A 19,509-nucleotide genomic window follows, 5' to 3' on the forward strand; every position below is an offset into this window, starting at 1 on the left:
CGTGATATACATGCATCATCCCTAGAGTTTGTTCATGCTTCCTCCCAGCTTTTGATCCACTTTCATGGGTGTATGAAGCCCAAGGGGTTTGAGTTTTAAGAAACTTGGTAAAGCTAAAACCAAGTTGATGTCAAGACTAAAACTCAGACTCCGGAGGCAGAGGCACGTGCTTCGCTGTGAGTTTGAGGCCAGCCTGGTCTACAAAGGGAGTCCAGGACAGCCAAGGCTACACAGAGAAATCCTGTCTCCAAAACCAAAAACAAAACAAAAAGACCAGAACTCGGATTTCTCTTGTTACTCTATCACTAACTTCTGGTTCAAACCTGAACTTGAAGGACTGCTGTTATAGTTAAACTCACTTTTGATTGTATAGTCTCACCTAATTAAGATTTTCAAAACTTTCAGAAGAGAAGTTTACTGTTTGTTCTTTCATCGCTTCATGGAGGGAACAGATGATGGGAGCCTATTATAAACGCTTAGCTGGGGGAGGCTGTGCTTACGGCAGTTTCTCTACTGGATTTCTTATCCTTTCCAGTGTGGAACATTTCACAAATACCCTTCATGATAGCTTTCAAAAAAGCAAATAACAGGCACATTTTCAACCCCCCTACTTCAAAATTTCTCTGCCCTCATTAACTATCTACTACTCTTTTTATTGAGAGCTTTGGGGGAATTGCTACATGCAATCCCCTTGTCTTGAAGTTTCAAGGAAATGGATTTTCTTTTTCCACTAAGACACTTCTCTCATAGCTACTTGATAACCAGGAGTATACTCAGTTTTGTTTGATCTTCATTTGGTGGTGTTTGCTTTGTCTCTGTTTACCTTAACATCATGGGAACTTTTGTTTCTCCTTTCAAGAGCAACACTTCATCCCCCTTCAATTTATAGCACATTTTAATCACAAATGAAAATAATTATACTAAACCAACATAATACATAAGTCTAAGGACCTTCTAGCAATATAGAACCCACATTTAAACTTCTCCTCATCCTCCTTCTCTTCCTCTTCCTCCTAGTGTTAAAGCTCATGGAGGAGGGAAGAAAAATCTAAAACCTATCAGCACCAGGTAATACTGCTGATCACACCTTTTGTAGAGGAGCAAGTAACTACCAGGCAAAGCCAGCAGAACAAACTAACTAGAAGATTTCCTATTGACACTCTCACTTCCTGTCTAAATTATTTGCAGAAATTGGCACCAGATAAAATACCCAGAACTGATTTACAGTGGCCAGTGCTTCTTCAGCAGTCTTGATTATCGGTGGTAACTCTGGGATTGCTGCCATCCACGTGGCTTCAGCAGATAAATAACACCATTACTCTTTAGCTTTCATGCTTGGGTATAAGTCTCACTCATGGGGAGCTGAGATTTACAGACGATGTAATTTAGAATTCTGGGCCTGTAAGTTAATGCTCCACGGATGTCTTCTTTATCTCTGTGGGGATGACGCATGGGCAGATCCCTGCAACAACCCCCATCCTCTCACTTGGTCGCTTTGCTTTCGGTGAAGGCTTTATTCTGCCAGATGCACTGCTGTTTGCACCAGGAAAAAAAGTGATTTGCTGTAGACAAAAATGAGATTATGACGAATTAATATTTTTGAAATGTCAACTCTAGTGAGATAAATGACCATGTAGAACACTTACTAGGCACTGAACCCTAAGTTGATACTTTAGGAAATCATAAATGCACATATATGCATGCCAATTAACTGAACATTATCTGATGCCTTGTATAAATTTACCTATAAATCAATTTAATTCTTTCAACAAACCCATGAGATATGAATTTTACTCTTTCTATGTTGTATATGAGAAAAAAGAGGCTTGGCAAGATTGTGCCATTGTTCTAAGAAGTGACAAAAGTAAGACTGGAAATTGGTCTGCTTCTCTATAGTGCCTGTGCGTTAACCATTACTGAAGATAAATGAATCAAGCTCATACACAGAAGGAAACCCCACTTGATTGCACTCTACATGCAGTCCTTTCCCATCTTGAGTTTCAATACATATATGGACATAAAAAAACACTATATACTACTTCATTATTGTTGATATCCCTCATAAATAGCCTCATATTAAGGATGCTTTATTTTCAGTAAAATCCTTTTGAGTTGTGTCTTTTATCAAATGGTCCATTTATTTAGTTATTTAGTTGTTTTTTGTTTTCACCTACGTAGACATCCTTTTCTGTTTGTTCATATGAGAGAGAGGCTCCCAAAATAATTCTCCAAAGGCTGAATATGAGTGAACATGATGTCCATTCCATATCCCTAGACATAAGCATTCAATTCAACGTTAGTTGGGTACTTGTATTTTGTCCCAGTTTCTCAAGTATTACAGTAACCTATTTAGTCAAAGTCCCAACAAGTCAAGACACATAATGTATTAGTTTCTATGAGTAAGTAGATTTTTATAAACTCATGAACATAGTTTAGTACATTTGAGCCCAAAAGACCTTTCAGGCCCACCTTTCTAAGGGTGTTTCCCTATGCTGTATCTACAAGATGTTACTGTCCAGCTCTAAATGGGCACCCATCTTTGAAAGGAATGGACCTTTGAACATAACAGCAGAGCAGACAGGAAAGAAGTCCTTCATTGTCTGTGTCAGGTACAACATGCTGTTTCAGAGAAAACCCTATACTCTTTCAGGTTGGGTAGAGGCTCATGCATACTCTAGTTGGTTTCAATTCACCCTATATCTTAACAGTCTACATCTATTTCAATCAAAATTACTTGGTGCTTCTTGAGGCTCAGATTAGAATTCCATCTAGAGGGAGCATGTAGTCTCTGTTGTGTTCCTCTGGGTGGTAAAGAGTCAGAGTCTACAAGTGTCCTGTTATAATGACCAGGGACTTCTCTCTCATCACACTGCCAGCTTCAAGTTATATTCTGTATATAAATAGGTGATTGTTTAAATCATGTCATTCTCTCCGGAGGGGCCAGGCTACTTTCTTGACGCAAGGACACAGGATACTTCACCAAATACCAATGAAATGTGGAACAGATATTTTCAGAGAGATCCCATACACCAGTGGTTCTCAACCTTCCTAATGCTGTGACCCTTTCACACAGTTCCTTTTGTTGTGATGACCATAAAACTATTTTCATTGCTACTTCATAACTAAATATTTTTGAAGATAGAGGTTTGTCAAAGGGTCGTGACCCACAATTTGAGAGCCACTGTCATACAACTTCAGTGTGATTAAATGTCCTTAGTGTTTTGTGTTTGAAAAAGAAAATTTATTTTGTCATATCTCTACAAATTTACAGTAAAGTATTTTATGAATCAGTGGGAAGAATTTCCTCTTCAAATCAAGAAACTACTTCCTCTTTTTTTTTTTTTTTTTTTTTTTTGAGACAAGGTTTCTCTGTGTAGCCTTGACAGTCCTGGACTCACTTTGTAGACCAGGCTGGCCTCGAACTCACAGCGATCCGCCTGCCTCTGCCTCCCAAGACTACTTCCTCTTTCATCCTGGGAGATTAAATGGTAATCCTTTTGATACTGTCTTGTAGATCTCAACCTTTCAGACTTTTTAATGAGAAACAACTATATGGAAGATATTTCATAGAAATATTCTGACCATAACCTAAGTCATTGTTGATTATATTATTCCCAATGGAGAAGGCTGGAGTCACTGTTTTTAATCTGTGTAATTGACAAACACTTGCTGTATCCTACACATGACATGAACTCCAATCAACAAGTGAAGAAGATACAGACTTTTGTGGTTAATGGTGGATAGAGTTTCCTTTTCTCCTCATGGCACCCGGAGCAAAGTTATTCATCTAAAATGGAACTTACTTAGTCTATATTTTCGATCCATAGTGGTGCCCAGTGTGGTATGTACTTACTAAAGCCCCATCATTGTGTGGTTCTCAAGCTCCATTGCTGCAGTTTAACAGTGAATGTATTCTTTTACTGGTATATATGCCTTCCAGAGTTTCCACCAGCAAGTTGCCTCCCTATAAACAGAGAGTTGAGGTCAAGAAAATACGTCCTTCAGCTGAATAATTAAGTATAATTTCACAAAACAAAACAAAGAGGAAATAAACAATACAAAAAGCAAACTAATGGGCAGATTTGGGCTCAGTAGGCAAAGGAGAATCACATGGCTAATACGGAGACCCATATTAGGGGTGCAGCTGGACCTAGGCCAGAAGAGGCTTACTTTGATTCTCCCCAGCTGTACCATGGTAAGCAACTTTCTAAATTTGAAGCAGTTTGGGAACAGATCAGTCTAGACAAAATAGATTCATTATCCCCTGGATTTCCTCTAAATGCTATAATTTCTCCTCAGGGTCTGAAAAGGTCTGGGTCTCTTTCAGTGATGCACATCGATTCTGTAAATAGTCCTACACCCTCAGAAACAACCCAGCCTTGTCTAATAAAAAGGTTTGCTTTTTTTCTTGATAAGGTTAAGGGCACTTCCTGGAGAATGTGTCCTTCATCTTGGCTGCCCTGTGGTTTAAAGTAAATCCCTGTGCTTTTTGCCCTTGTTATGTAAAGCCAATGTTTTAGAGTGCAGAAAATCCCCATCTTTTCCAAATAAATCTTCACTCTCACGAGTACTGTCCAATGGTGGATTCAAAGATGTCAATTCAAATTCAAAGCTTAAAGTGCACCACTTGTCCCCAGTTTCGGTCACTCTCACTATGACAGGAAGACCACCAGGTAACAAGAGGATTTCTGTGACCATTGTGAAACAAGTCTGATCACTTTTGCTGTTGCAGCATAGATTTTGTGTGTTTGTGCTTTCTTCATATTACTTTAAGCCTCTTCCTGTGTTTGAGGTGAGCACAGCCCCAGCTTTCCTAAGTTCCTTCCTCATCAGCCAGTGCTACTTTTCATCTGTTCCAGGGTGGCCTTCCATTCGTTACATTCATCCACTAATGCACAGGAAGGGACATGTATGTACAAGAATCTTAGCCCTTTCAATTAGGTATATTAAACATATTCCCCTTTCATGCAGACATTCCCTAATGTCTCATGGCTAGGGCACCCTCTACGCTGAGTCTCTTAGGGTAAATGTCATTTCCATTTGTTGCTCCAGGCATTGACTCCATGGCTGACCACAGAATAAATAATGATATGAGTGCAATTTGCTTTTCTTACATTGTTCTGCTTTGAGTTCCTCTGCCTTTCTTGTTATGTATGTAGCAGTGCTTGGTAAGGCTCAAGGTAACTATGTTTCTTTACTGGAAAACTCAGATTCCCAAACCTATCCATAATATTAAAGTAATGGTAGAGTTTGAGCTAAGAAACCTAAGAACATTTAAAGAAAAGGGTTTTTTTTTTTGTCATATTTCCTTAGGTGTTGCCAGTGATCATGACACTAATCTTCCTTGTTCAAACAAATGTTGTAACTATTTTTATGTGTGTCTTTTTAAATTGACGATGTTAGAGAAAAACATACTCATAAGTGGTGATTCTTTGATTTTTTTTTCAGTGCCTTAGAGATTGCACCCTGTGTTCTGGCTTCATTTCTGTTGCTCTAATAAAATATACCAACAAAAACCAATTGAGGGGTTATTTTTGTTCACAGTTCCTGGCTACTGACCATCACTGTGGGGAAGTCAATGCAAGAACTTTAAACAGATAGTTAAATATATATATTAGCAAGCAGAAAGAAATTAATGCATATATACTCACTTGCTTATTTGCTTGTACTCAGCCAACCATACTACTCTTGTACAGTACAGGCCACCCTACCTAGGGTAGGTCTTCACGTGTAAATTAAGACAATTGTGTATAGATATGTCCACAGGCCAACTCAATGCAGACAGACCCTTATTGAGACTTGTCCATGTAATTCTAGGTTGTATCAAGGCAACAGTTAAAACTAACCACCACCTTGCCTCTACAGATTAACCTTACTTGTCAAAAGATATTACCTAAATGAAAAATAAGAGCAACCACCTATAATAATAAAAGACAAAAATTATGTTCCTCCAATGACACTTATTACAAGAGAAATAGGTGTTAACTAAAGACTGAGTTCAGTGACAACTTGGAGACTACTAGGACATTCAAATAGTCTAGGTTGTTACTTATCATTTTTATGGCTTCTGACCTCCAGAAAGACAATAAGAACCTTACACCAGCACTTGGAGTTGACAAATAATGAATACTTTGACCCTTGCAGTTATAGATGTCAACCTCACTATCTTTTTCATTCCTCTTGGAGAACTGTATATCATGTCTGTAGCTCAGTGCTTTCCAGAGATGTCATGGTTTGCAGTTTGAGCTCCTGAAGAAGAGCTTCTTTAATTGCAAGAGCACAGGTACAGATGGAAAGAGCAGCTATTGGCTGGTTTTCCAAAGTATCATAAACACCGGAACTCATTACCTGTCAGTGTCAGGATCTAGAGTAATTGCATTAGTTTGGACAGAGCTCAGGATCCAGAGACCCCTTATTCATCAGGACTGGATGCGAAGGAGGAAGTGGAACTTTGTCAGTTCTTACTTATGATGGTTGCTTTAAAATTTGATTCCAGTAATCCTAATATGGGATTTAAATCAGCTTTAGTGTAAATAGATATTCTCTCTTTCAAGTTGTGATCTAGGTATAATAAAAGATATGCAATTCTGTCCTGATACTTATGCTAGGAAACTCTTAATGAAATAATTTATCACAAACCACATTTGCATAACTAAGTTTGGATAGTAGTTTCCAGCCTACTTTTCTAACCATTTTTGTGCTAAAAATGTAAATTTACTTTTAAAAAATTCCTTCATTTTGTTTTGTCTATTTGGTACAGGTATATTTCTCATTGTTTTGTACATATTTTTCCTGAGAGGGAATAGAGGGCTGCTCTGGGTTGTGCCATCGAAAATGTGGGAAGAGAGGAAAGATGTCCTAAGTTGATCATTTCTGGGGTATCTGCTCTTGTTCGCTGATGGTTGGGCTCTGATGTCTCATAATTACAGAAGGCTATAATCATGTTTACCAATGAGAATCAGCTCTCAGTCCCTGTGGTGGGAAGAAACTTACAGCGTTGTCTAAGCATACTGCCTCAGCCCTCGTCAGAGTCTACATTCATGTCTTATCTTTCCTGACCATCCCTACTTATCACAAGTTCTTGGGGGGAGAAAAAAGAACTAACAACTCATTTGCAAATACTTGACAGCATTAAGTCAAAACTACAGCAAAATTTTATGAGGGAGGGACTCAATCAACATTTAGTGTAAACAATAAGTCTGTGAGAGGTTTAAAGTTCAAAAGATAAGCATAGGTGGTTAGTTACTTCATACTTCTGAGAAAAAATGCACATTGGCAAACTACTCCGGCCATGTTGTGCTCTGACTAGGATATTACACTTAAGAAAGTGAGTATGTGTGTTAGTCATGAAACCACAAATAATACCCTAAAAAAGGCCTTAAGAGTGTTCAAGGAGGAGAGTAATAAATATGTAACAAGAAATCCAAAGCGAGACCACTTGTGAAATGTCTCAGTGGATAAGAGTGCTTGCTTCAAGCCCAGAAACCAGAGTGTGAGGCCTGAAGCCCACATGGTATAAGGAAAAAGCCAAACTAGCAAGTTGTCCTCTGATTTGAACACATGCACTGTGGCACTCGTTTATCCCCTCCATAGGCACAAAATAAAATAAATGTGAAAAGATGACAGGGGATCTTACTAGTCAGTCCCCTTCCTGAATACCACGTTGCTCTTCTGTTCATATAGATCAGGCAGTGCAAGAGCAAGACACTTGGTAGCTGTGTGTCACTGGAGTAATTATATAACTTCATTAAACTCTAGTTTTCTCTTCTGTAAAGTGGAGAAACTTAACCTCATAAGGGGAGAGTGAGGAGTTAAGAAAACACTACACATGGAAGAGTTGGGAGGTACAGCTAAGGAAACAGGTAAGGAAAATAAGACGTGGTGCTGTGGGGAGTTGGAAGGGTGAGCTGCAGTGCTAACTAGGGGTAAGTCAAGTCCCTGTGGAGATGCCAGAGAAGCCGGGAGCCACAGAAGGCTGTGTGCATCACAGTACTGTGGTCTAACATAGCTGCAGAGGCTGAAGATTTCAAAAGGTGCAAGACATAATTTATTTTTTTCTATTCTTTGTTTTCTGCTTTTATTATAAATTTTAAAAACCCAACCCTATCATATGTAAAATTTTAACCATGCCATACTTACTTCATACAACATTATTTAATCAGCTTTCCTCTTTAAGAGAGCAATCGATATCGGTATGATACTATGTTCATATAGTACAGAAATATTGAAGAAAATGTCAGCAACTTTAAAGAGAGTATGTACAGTGATAAAACACAAGCAATAAACATAGCATCTACACTTGCTCCTCCAAAATATACATCTTGAGGAGGATGGCAGGAGGGCTCAGTAGCTTAAGGCACTTGGCAAGCCTGAGTTCAGTTTCCAGAATATACATGAAGGTGGAAAGAAAAAACAGTTCACACACACACAAAAAAACACAGCTCTCACCTCAAAAAGAATAGGAGATAGTTTATTCTATAGCCAAATTTGAGTGACTGTGATCTTGGAATGTATATTTAGGTCTCCCCAAGTAGAATACTCCAATGTGGAAGCAGTGAGAGTTTTTAAAATAACAACAAAACAGTCATGAATCATGGCAGTTTGAAAATACACTGGTGGAAACATTAAGTGGACAAGACATCATCTTACATGCACAAGCCAAGAAAGGGGGGTTTTGGATAAATTTGAGCCTGGCTTTTGTTTCACTTTATAAATTGGCATGTGTTTATTGCATATAGTGATGAATTTTATTATGGCATTTTTTATCCAAGTGTATATTTTGACAATGTCTGTCTCTACTCTGAAAAGTAGAAACAGAGGGTTAAGCCTTTTGAAATTTTTTGTTGTTTGTTTTAATTTTAGAAGTAAACTCTTTATTAAAAACCTGAAGCATATTTCTCTTATGATCGGGTTTAGGTGACCCTCTGGTTGTTCAGCTTCACCTTAAATAGAGATGGTTAAGAAACAGTTGACCAAGAGAGCTATAAGTCTCATTCTTGCATTCAATACATATTTACTGTCCAAGGAGGGATACATTCAACCTCGGAATGAAACCATAATATTGTTAATACACAAAACAAGAAATTGGCCACAAAGTCCGCAAAGGTGTAAACCTGATCTGTAGTCTGGATTCTGCTTCTAATGTTGTTAACCTCTGGCCTTGATCTTTACCCTCTGTATTTTCTTTCTCAGTGGTACTCTTTTTTTTTTATTTAATTACTTTATTCAGATTACAACTCAATTGTTTTCCCATCACTTGTATCCTCCTGTTCTTCCCTCCTTCCCGCTTTCACCCTATTTCCCTCCCCGAGGTCTAAGACTGAGGGGGACCTCCTCCCCCACTATATGGTCATAGGCTATCAGGTTTTATCTTGGTAGCCTGCTTATTCTTTCTTTGAGTGCCATGAGGCCTCCCCACCAAGGGGAGGTGATCAAATAAGGGGCACCAGAGTTCATGTCAGAGTCAGTCCCCACTCTCCAGATAATTGTGGAGAATGTCCTGTCCATTGGCTAGATCAGACTAGGGGTTCAATGTTTACTACTTGTATTGTCCTTGGTTAGTGCAATAGTTTGAGCAGAACCCCCTGGGCCCTGATCCACCCATCACAATGTTCTTGTAGGTTTCTAGGACACTCTGGTTCCTCCTATTTCCCCATCTCCTATATTTCTCTTATCTAGAGTCTCAGTAGGATGTCCTCACATCTATCCCAATCTCCAGCTAAGTGAAGACTTTCATGGCACATGTCCTTTGGACCAGTGCCCAATTATAAGTGAATATAGAATTTCTTGAATTCTTTATATATTTTGGATATTAGACCTTTGTCAGATGTAGGGTTGGTGAAGATCTTTTCCCAGTCTGTAGGCTGTCGCTTTGTTCTGTTGACAGTGTCTCCTGCCTTACAGAAGCTTCTCAGCCTCATAAGGTTGCATTTATTAATTGTTGACCTTAAGGCCTGGGCTGTTGGTGTTCTGTTTTGGAAGTTGTCTCCTGTGCCAATGTGTTCCAGGCTCTTCCCCACTTTCTCTTCTAACCGATTAGTTGTCTCTGGTTTTATGTTGCGGTCTTTAACCCATCTAGACTTGAGTTGTGTGCATGGTGACAAATATGGGTCTAATTGCATTTTTCTACATGTAAACATCCAGTTGGACCAGCACCGTTTGTTGAACATGCTATTCTTTTTCCATCGAATATATTTGGCTTCTTTGTCCAAAAATCAAGTGGCCATATGTGTATGGATTCATTTCTGTGTCTTTGATTCGATTCCATTGATCAACCAACCTATTGCTGGGCCAGTACCATGCTGTTTTAATTACTGTTGCTCTATAGTACAGCTTGAGGCCGGGTATGGAGATTCTTCTGGAGGATCTTTTATTGTATAGGATTGTTTTAGCTATTCTGAGTTTTTTGTTTTTTTGCCTGGCATCTTGCAGCTGGGTTTCCAAAGCCACCTGTCTTAAAAGGAAGAGACATTTGTTACACCAATCCATCACTACAGAGAATAGATCTTTCAATGTCTTTAAAATATTTTGTAGGTATTTTGATAGAGATTGCGTTGAATCTGTAAATTGCTTTTGGTAAGATGGCCATTTTTACTATGTTAATTCTCCTGAGATCCTTCCATCTACTGATGTCTTCTTCTATCTCTTTCTTCGGAGATTTAAAGTTTTTTTTTCAAACAAGCCCTTCACTTGCTTGGTTAGAGTTATTCCTAGATATTTTATATTGCTTGTGGCTATCGTGAAGGGTGTAGTTTTCCTAATTTCTTCCTCTGCATAATTGTCATTTGTATAAAGGAAGGCTACTGACTTTTTGAGTTAATTTTGTATTAGCCAATTTGCTGAATTTGTTTATCAGCTGTAGGAGCTCTCTGGTTTAGAGGTACTCTTTACTAACAAAAAATTTTTTATTGACATCTGGGACCCAAACGTCTGTTAATACAATGTCTGTTGATGTATGGTCAGGACCTGGATAAAGGAAGAGGCATAGGAAGTAATAGAAGAAGCTGACCTGGACTCAGAGTTGGACTTGTACACTAATTGATTTGTTCATGCTAGGTAGGAAGTAGGAGGGTGCGTGTAATGTTTAGAAATGCAGGTGTGACCACAATGAAATGAGCAAGGGTCAGAAATGAATTCAGAAGTATATTTAGTAACCACAGAACACAGAATTTTGTTGGGCATGGTCAGATACATGAAATATATTTTTTCATGCAGTTGAAGTCACTAGAGCAGTGGTCCTCAACGTTCCTAATGTTGTGAGCCCTTAATGTAGTTCCTTATATTGTGGTGACCCACAAGAATAAAATTATTTCCTTGCTACTTCATAACTGTAAATTTGCTACTGTTTTGAATCAGTGTAAATATCTAATATCAGGATAGCTGATATGTGACCTCATGTTAGGATTAAAAATGAGATGACACACAACAGATATGATATGGAGAGATTTATTTGTAGAAGGGGAGAGAGGGAAGAGAGAGGGATGTCCCAGGGATAGGGACACACACACACACACACACACACACACACACACACACACACACATACACACACACACACACACACACACACACACACAGACAGAGAGAGAGAGAGAAAGACAGACAGACAGACAGACAGACAGAGTGAGTAAGAGTAAGAGACAAAGTAAGAGTAAGAGAGAGGTGGCCAGTTGGTCCTTTTTATATCTGGTTGATATGTTGGACACATGGTGGCAGTCAGTAGATGATGATGTCAGAGGTTTCTAAGAAACTTAGAGGCAGGCCGCTTATACGCCAATTCCCTGTCATGACCCACAGGTTGATTACCACTGCATTAGAGTTAGAATAATTGAGACAACATGGTGCATGGTCTATTTAATATTTTCAATGTTCAATCAAGTTGCTATAAGTAAGAAATTTGAACTATGATTCAAATCATAGAACACCAGGGAATAGAACTTTTATAAAAAATTGAAAAGTACTTAATAACTAGACTGTTGTCTTGCAGAGTACATTAAAGTTTTCATCAAGGACAAACTTAAATTCAAGGGAGATGTGTGACTCAGATAATCTTCCCTTTGGCTTTCAAACATACCTGTGCCTCTGTGGAAATCTGATGGGCAGTCTGAAAGCCTTTGGTGTGCTTTGGGGGAAGGTATGTTCAGGAGGTAGCTCTGAGCCCTTATGACTGCTAAAAGTCTACCCTTACCAAACTGTAAAATAAAGTTCTCTTTGCTCAGCAGAACCCAGTGTTTCTATGAATCTAACTGCTCTTGGTCATTACTCCAGGAACTTCAAATTTTGGCTTTAGCAACACTGGATGTAGTGATATAGTGTATGTACAAATGTCTATTTAAATGGGGGATATAAAATTTTCTTGCTAAGTAGTTTATATATATTCACAGATATGTAACAGCATCTAATTTAATCCCTGCTTTTTCATGCCTATTAGCTTTGAGAAATACACTCTCATTATTAAATAGACACAAAGAGGACATTCTTTTGTAGTGATGGGCAGTTTAATTACATTTTTCTTGCTTTGTCAATATTTATTATTTAAAATCATTTTTGGTAGGCCAAAGCTGTAACTGAATTGTAGTCCCATTCAAGACCATGAAGGACAAAAATTCAAGTCCACCAATTTAAAACACAGTCTCTTCCAAGTCCTTGGGTGACACACTTGCTTAACACTTAATTCTTTTTTGTTTGGAATTCTTTAATTTTTATTTTGTTTTTGTTTTTGGAGACATGGTTTATTTGTTTATCCCTGGCTGTCCTGGAACCAGCTTTGTATACCAGACTAGCCTCAAACTCATAGAGATCCACCTATATCTCCCTCCCCAGTGCTAGTACTAATGGCATGTCCCACTACTACCTGGCTTGCAATTCTACAATTTTTATATCCATGAATTCTGTAAGCTTTTATACACAGGAGGATGAAATATAGTAAAAGTAGGTTATTTTGCTTTCCTGAAGAAAAGCAACATGGAAGGAAGTCACCTTGATGAATGCCATTGTGCATACTTGAGTAAGAAAGCACATCATATGTGCTCTAAAAGGATAGAAATAATTATTTTCAATTTTCCCTTGCCTGCGTGCGCTTTGAGAGTCTTCCTCCATGTGTCTTGGAGTTCACTGTCCCAGTTGTTGAGCTCCATAAGAACATGGTACTTTAGTTCATGCCAAATAGTGTACTTAATACTTGGTAAATAATGAGTAATAGGACACGAGGAGGGTCAGTCTGTTTTCCTATTCTCTCCATATCTTTCCTAACCACATTTTTCACATGCCTTACTGAGATGCAATCTGAAACATTGGAAATGATTTCTGGCTAGAGATATCCTAAGTTAGGAGTAATAACACTAAAGACATAAACATAGGCTGGTGCAAATTCGTTTTTATTTTCTGAGGAAATGGGTTCTCTGGGTAATATGAATTTCAAGACGACATGAGCCAAATTTTTAAATTGAGCTTGCAGATTTGTTATAGTTATCACTTCCCACTGGGTTCTCGACCTTCTCCTTCCTAGGAAAGTTTGCAGCAGCGGGCCATGGTCCAGGGTACAAGTGGACACAGGCACTGGCACATGTTTTCATTCTGGACATTCCATGATCCACAGTGATGGCCACAAGCACAACCAGTAGCAGTCATCCCTACATGGTCAAGTGAGACACAGATATCAGAGCCCTTGGACTGTTAGAAATGGAACGTTCCTTTCTTGGGAAGTCCATGAGTACATCTGGGTTTCACAGGACATACAGCTATTCAAATTTACAATTCTCTTCAAGCAAACAAAATCTAAAATTACTTAAACTGAATGACTTGGGAAGTAGAATTTTACTGTTTTTCAATTGATAGCAAATTCACCTCTACTCTGGCCTCCTACCCACAACAAAAGGGAATAATATATTAGGAAAGATATGAAGGCCAGATCCATGACGTGACATGAGGGATAGGAAGGGCTGGCACATGGGGCTATGAATTCCTCAGTAGCATCCTTGGAGAATTGAAAATCAGGAAGGGATGGTTGGACACCTGGGACTATAGCTCAGCTCCATGGCAGTACAGACCCTAGCAAGGAGAAGGTGGTATTAGGGATTGATGGGAGAGGACACAGGGACACTTTCACAAATGCTCCTTGAGGAGTTACTTACCAGAAGGACAGGAGGACAGTTTGCCTGTAGCCTTAACACTAGTGCAGGACATAGCATTAGACGGCAGGTCAGTAAAGTCACCTGAGGAAGAGAAAAAGATATGGCCAATTATCTTGCAATTCCATTTTAAGTCCTCTTCTGCCCTGGGGTTGTCACTGTTTTCACAAGTAGTCCACATGCTACCTTTTAAGATTTAGTTTCTTCCATTGTGAAGAAAAAGTAACAGCTATTCTTACATCATATAGTGTCTCTGGAAGTTAAATGATCTAACTAAAATCTTAATATTGTGCTTGTTTTATAATATGTTCATAAGTTATAAGCCCCATCCTTTTTCTTCATTATCATAAAGAACATTAAGTTCTTATCTAAGATTTCTAAAGGGTAGGTAGGATGCTGGAGGAAGCCCTGGTCAGGAAGGCAGGGAGAGATGAAGTTGAAGGAGATCTTAGAATGAGATACAAGGGATTTTCAGATTTATGTACAGTCAGCAAGAACAAGGATTAGGCTATGATCTCTCATACTCATCTCCTACCTTGATAACTGAAAATGTTCCTGCTCTTTCTCGCCTCAGTATGCACTGAGACCATCAGCTGGAGAAAGAAGACAAAGATGAGAAGGAAACAAGCTGTAGTCTTCATCCTGTTGAAAGTCAATGTTCTGGGGCTGGAGGGAAAAGGCAGAGAATGACATCACTGAGATATTGCATTGGTGTGAGGGAAAGGACACAATGTGGAGAGACTAGGGATGGTATGCCAGCAGTAACCATACTATAGCTGTTCTGCTGTTTAAAAGAATACAGGTTACTCACAGAGCTCAACGACTCACCAGAAGCTCAGGAAAGCTCAGGACCTGGCCAGATGAGCAATTCACATACCATATAATTACTGACCTGGTACCCTTAATATATACAATGGAATAAACAATTTCAGTACATTTTGGCAGCCTGGATAACAATTTCCTGTGGGTTGACACTTGGTTAAAGGACCAATAGCTCCTATGCTGATACACCTTCAGCAAATTGACTGGGTACAAAATCAACTAAAAAAAGTAGCCCTGCTATATACAAAATCCAAATAGGCTGAGAAAGAAATTAAGGAAATAACACCCTTCACAATAGCCAGTATCTTGGCGTAACTCTAACCAAGCAAGTGAAAGACCTGTATAAATAAAACCCAAAACTTCAAGTCTCTGAAGAAAGAAATTGAAGATATTAGAAGATAGAAAGATCTTCCATGCTCATGGATCAGTAGGATGAACATAGTAAAATGGCAATCTTACCAAAAGCAATGCCCAGATTCAATGCAATTCCCGTGAAAATGCCAACACAATTATTTACAGACATTGAAAGAACAATTATCAATTTCATATATAAAAAAAACCTTAATAGCTAAGACAATCCTGTACAAAAAGATCTTCTGGAAGTATCTATATCCCTGATCTCAAGCTGTACTATAGAGCAACAGTAATAAAAACAGCATGGTACTGGTGTAGAAACAAACAGATGGATGAGTGGAATCAAATCGAAGACCCAGAAATAAATCCACACACATATGAACACTTGATTTTTGACAAAGAGGCGAAATCCATACAATGGAGAAAAGATGGCATCTTCAACACATGGTGCTGGTCTAACTGAATGTCTACTTGTGCAAAAATAGTAGTCCCGTATTTATCACCCTTCACAAAACTAAAGTCCAAGTGGTATAAAGAGTTCAACATAAAATCAGACACACTAAATATGTTAGAAGAAAAAGTGGGGAAGAGCCTTGAGCTCATTGGCACAGGAGACAACTTCTTGAACAGATGCCAATAGCTCAGCATCTAAGATCAGCAATTAATAAATGGGACCTAACAAAACTGAAAGCTTCTGTAAGGCAATGAACACTGTCAACAGAACAAAACAAATGACATCCTACAAATTGGGAGATCTTCACCAACCCTACAAATGACCAAAGACTAATATTCAAAATATATAAAGAACTCAAGAAAATAAACACCAACCAACCAAATAATCCAATTTTTAAAAGGGGTACAGAGCTAAACAGAAAATTCTCAACATAATAATATCAAATGGCTGAGAAACACTTAAATGTTCAATGCCTCTAGACATCAGAGAAATGTAAATCAAAATGACTCTGAGATTCCATCTTATACCTACCAGAATGGCTGAGATTAAAAAAAAAAAAAATCAAGTAACAACACAAGCTGCCGAGGATGTAGAGAAACAAGAACACTCCTCCATTGCTGTAAGGAGTGGAAACTTGAACAACCACTTTGGAAACCAATCTGGCACTTTCTCAGAAAATTGGGAATAGTGCCCTCTCAAGACCCAGCCATACCACTCCTGACCATATACCCGAAAGATGCTCCTCCATACCAGGACATTCCCTCAACAATATTCATAGCAGCTTTATTCATAATAGGCAGAATCTGGAAACAACCTAGATGTTCCTCTACTGAAGAATGGATAAAGAAATCATGATACATTTACACAATGGAATACTGGAATGCTGGAGTCTGTATCCAGCAAGTTCAGTAACCTGGGACAGAGATGTGGAGTTGGTGAAAAGGAAAACTCTCGACCACTTGTTACAGTTTGAGCAAGTGGTCCTGAATAGTTCGAGCCATCTTTATTTATACAGAATTCTGAAGCATTACACATATACAATATCAGATTCACCTTTAATTATTATCCAAAAATCTCATCATGTATTGTTTCTCTTGTTCCCTCCTCGTAGTTGACCTTTGTCCATATCTAAGCAATACGGTATGACAATCCAAATGATTATGTCATAACTAAATACACCTAAGTATTGCAAGCCAAATGATTATATCTAGCCACGTACAACCAGTTTGGTTGGTTTGCAGGCTGGAAGTAAACATGCAGTTTCAAAGGGAAAACAATTAAAATGCAAGAATAAGCCTCTAACAGCAAAATAACCTTTACATCTTATTATTCTTAATATGTATTAAGTTATAAGCCAATTTATACAATATGGTGCTACTCTAACTTTTTCATGAAGCAGAAATAATTATCATTTGTCATTATCCAATACTGTTTTCTCCCTTGTCCAAGATGGGATGAATCTATCCAATTTTTTTGAAGATCATGACAAGTGTTTACTTACTAGCTTGTCCTGAAGTTAACTTGAGGACTCTTCACTACTGAACTTTAGGGCCTCATCTCAGTAAGTCCTATCTCTTCAGGCCCTATCGTCTCTCAGTTCTGACCTTTCTCTCATTCCAATGTATTAGCATACTTAGGTCATCAGAAGAAGTAGTTGACCTTTCCAAGCCCCTTTTCTTGCGCAAATATTTTATCAGTATTTAAAGACCATCTACTAAAGAATCTTTATTACAAAGGTCTTGGCCAATCATGTCTTTACTTGACCTTTCATAAAAAAAAAGCAGGGATCATAAGCAGAAAACATGGTTCCATCTCTCAAGGATTGACATAAGTCATTCTGAATATCATTCCCACTGGATCTTGCCAAGTAGTAGAAAAACTCCCAAGGACATTGCCTCAAGATTTCTCAAAAGACTTTCTGGATATCAGTCCAACTGGATCTTGCCAAGTGGGAGAAAACCTCCAAGGGCTTTACCACAAGGAGATCACTCACAGAATACTCAAAAAGTCTTCACAAGAGATGTAACATGGCTCCCAACAATACTACCCACCTATTAAAAACAAGAAAATCATGAAATTTGCAGGCACACGGATGGAACTAGGAAAGATTATCCTGAGTGAGGTAACCCAGACCCAGAAAGACACTCATACTTACAAGCAAATATTAGCTACATAATACAGGATAACCACACTACAATACATGGACCTAAAGAAGCTAAATAACAAGAAGAACCCAAGAGAGAATGCTTAATTGTCATTCAGAAGAACAAAGAATAGACCCCAGAAGCGATGAAGAGAAGGAACAGGATTGGCACATACCATAAAGGTCCTCTGAAAGACTCCACCCAGAACAGGAACAAAGCAGGAGCTGAGTCTCACATCCAAACATCAGGGTGGCGTACACAGAGTCTTATGGAAGAGTGGTAGGATAGAAGGACCTAGAGGGGACAGGAGCTGCACAAGGAGACCAATGGAGCCAAGAAATCTGGCCAGGGAATGGGTGGGGTTGTACTGCAGAGACTGATACACGAACCAAGGACCATGCATGGATAGAACCTACACCACCTATTTAGATGTAGTCAATAGGCAGCCCCATCTCCTTGTGGTCCCCTAATGTGGCGAGTAGGGCCTACTTCTGACATGGACTCTGGTGCCCACTCATTGATAACTTCCTCCGGGTAGGGTGGCCTTGCCAGGCCACGGAGGAAGAGGATACAGGCCGACCAGAGGAGACTTGATAGGCTGAGGTCAGATGATAGGAGAGGAGGGCTCCCCATTTCTGAGGACTAGAGGTTGGGGAAGGAGAGAGGCTCTCACTGAAGCTAGGCATGCCAGAGAGACAGACAGTGCAAATGACCAGAGCTGAAGATCAAATCAGTAGTCTACCAGACCCTGGTGTGGTACAGCCAGGCATGTGAGGCTCCATTCCCACTTGTCCCTGGGCTAAACTAATTTGAAATATCCCCACCAAGGCTTCAGGGACAAAGGAAATGCTTGGAAGTATCACTGAGCTTTCTCAACATAAGGAAGCCCAACAAGTGGATAAAGTAGTGGGATCGTTCAGGTTGTGTGAGATCTTTGTAATCTTTTTTTTTTTAGCACTTTCTTAGCTACTGGATATTGGGATCAGTTTTTATTTATTTGGAATGGTTATCAATGGACATTCATGGCCTCCACGGTTACCTTCACAGTCACAGTCTTGGACATGGGATGGTGTGCTGAGTTCCTGCTGTTACTTGCTAACAATCTTCTAAAATATAGCATAATACTAATCCCTGAGTGTTTTTCAGATTAAATAAAATATAAAACTATTCATGTGCCCTTAAGAGAACAAGGGTAGAAGATAACCCACAGAAGACACAAAGCTCAGACAGAGCTATAAAATCTTTGTAGTATTATGATCCTGTTAGACACATATGATACCTGAAAAAAAAATTTAATCCTACAGTAGCCTGTGCCTGTAAATATAAAAGAGCTGCAGGTATACTTGAAGTACCCATGGTATTGGGATATCTCCACTTGCAATAAGTAGTTTATCAGTTGTAAAAATTGATATCATACATGTATGATATCTCTATATTATATATGGTATATAACTTTTATAAAGCATGAATATATTATTCATATGCATATATGCTATAATAAATATATATGAGACATGAATATATGAAACATGATTAAACATAATATATCATACATATAAGAGGTTGATCTGAAAAGGTTCAGGAGGCTTTTGAACAGGCTAAGACT

At 38.7% G+C, this 19,509-nt stretch overlaps 1 protein-coding gene across 1 annotated transcript; it reads right to left on the reverse strand.

The window, feature by feature from the left end:
- Positions 1–13,363: 13,363 nt before the first annotated feature.
- On the reverse strand, positions 13,364–14,967 carry LOC311608113 (resistin-like alpha). Its single transcript, XM_084800377.1, has 4 exons — positions 14,958–14,967; positions 14,665–14,795; positions 14,133–14,213; positions 13,364–13,631 (listed from the first exon to the last, which is right to left on the reverse strand). Exons 2-4 carry the CDS (start codon positions 14,768–14,770, stop codon positions 13,504–13,506), a joined length of 315 nt encoding a protein of 104 aa, XP_084656503.1. The 5' UTR covers positions 14,771–14,795; positions 14,958–14,967; the 3' UTR covers positions 13,364–13,503.
- Positions 14,968–19,509: the final 4,542 nt, after the last annotated feature.

The sequence above is a fragment of the Acomys minous genome (genome assembly GCF_964271855.1).
Source record: "Acomys minous genome assembly, chromosome: 11".
In the NCBI taxonomy this organism is placed as follows: Eukaryota; Metazoa; Chordata; class Mammalia; order Rodentia; family Muridae; genus Acomys; species Acomys minous.

What these genes read in the sequence shown, in the direction of transcription:
- LOC311608113 (XM_084800377.1), bottom strand. Translation starts at nt 14,770, where the DNA reads ATGAAGACTACAGCTTGTTTCCTTCTCATCTTTGTCTTCTTTCTCCAG. An exon ending in GAACATTTTCAGTTATCAAG is followed by an intron (nt 14,214 to 14,664) that starts GTAGGAGATGAG and finishes TCTCTTCCTCAG; the next exon opens with GTGACTTTACTGACCTGCCG. An exon ending in ACTGTCCTCCTGTCCTTCTG is followed by an intron (nt 13,632 to 14,132) that starts GTAAGTAACTCC and finishes TTGACCATGTAG; the next exon opens with GGATGACTGCTACTGGTTGT.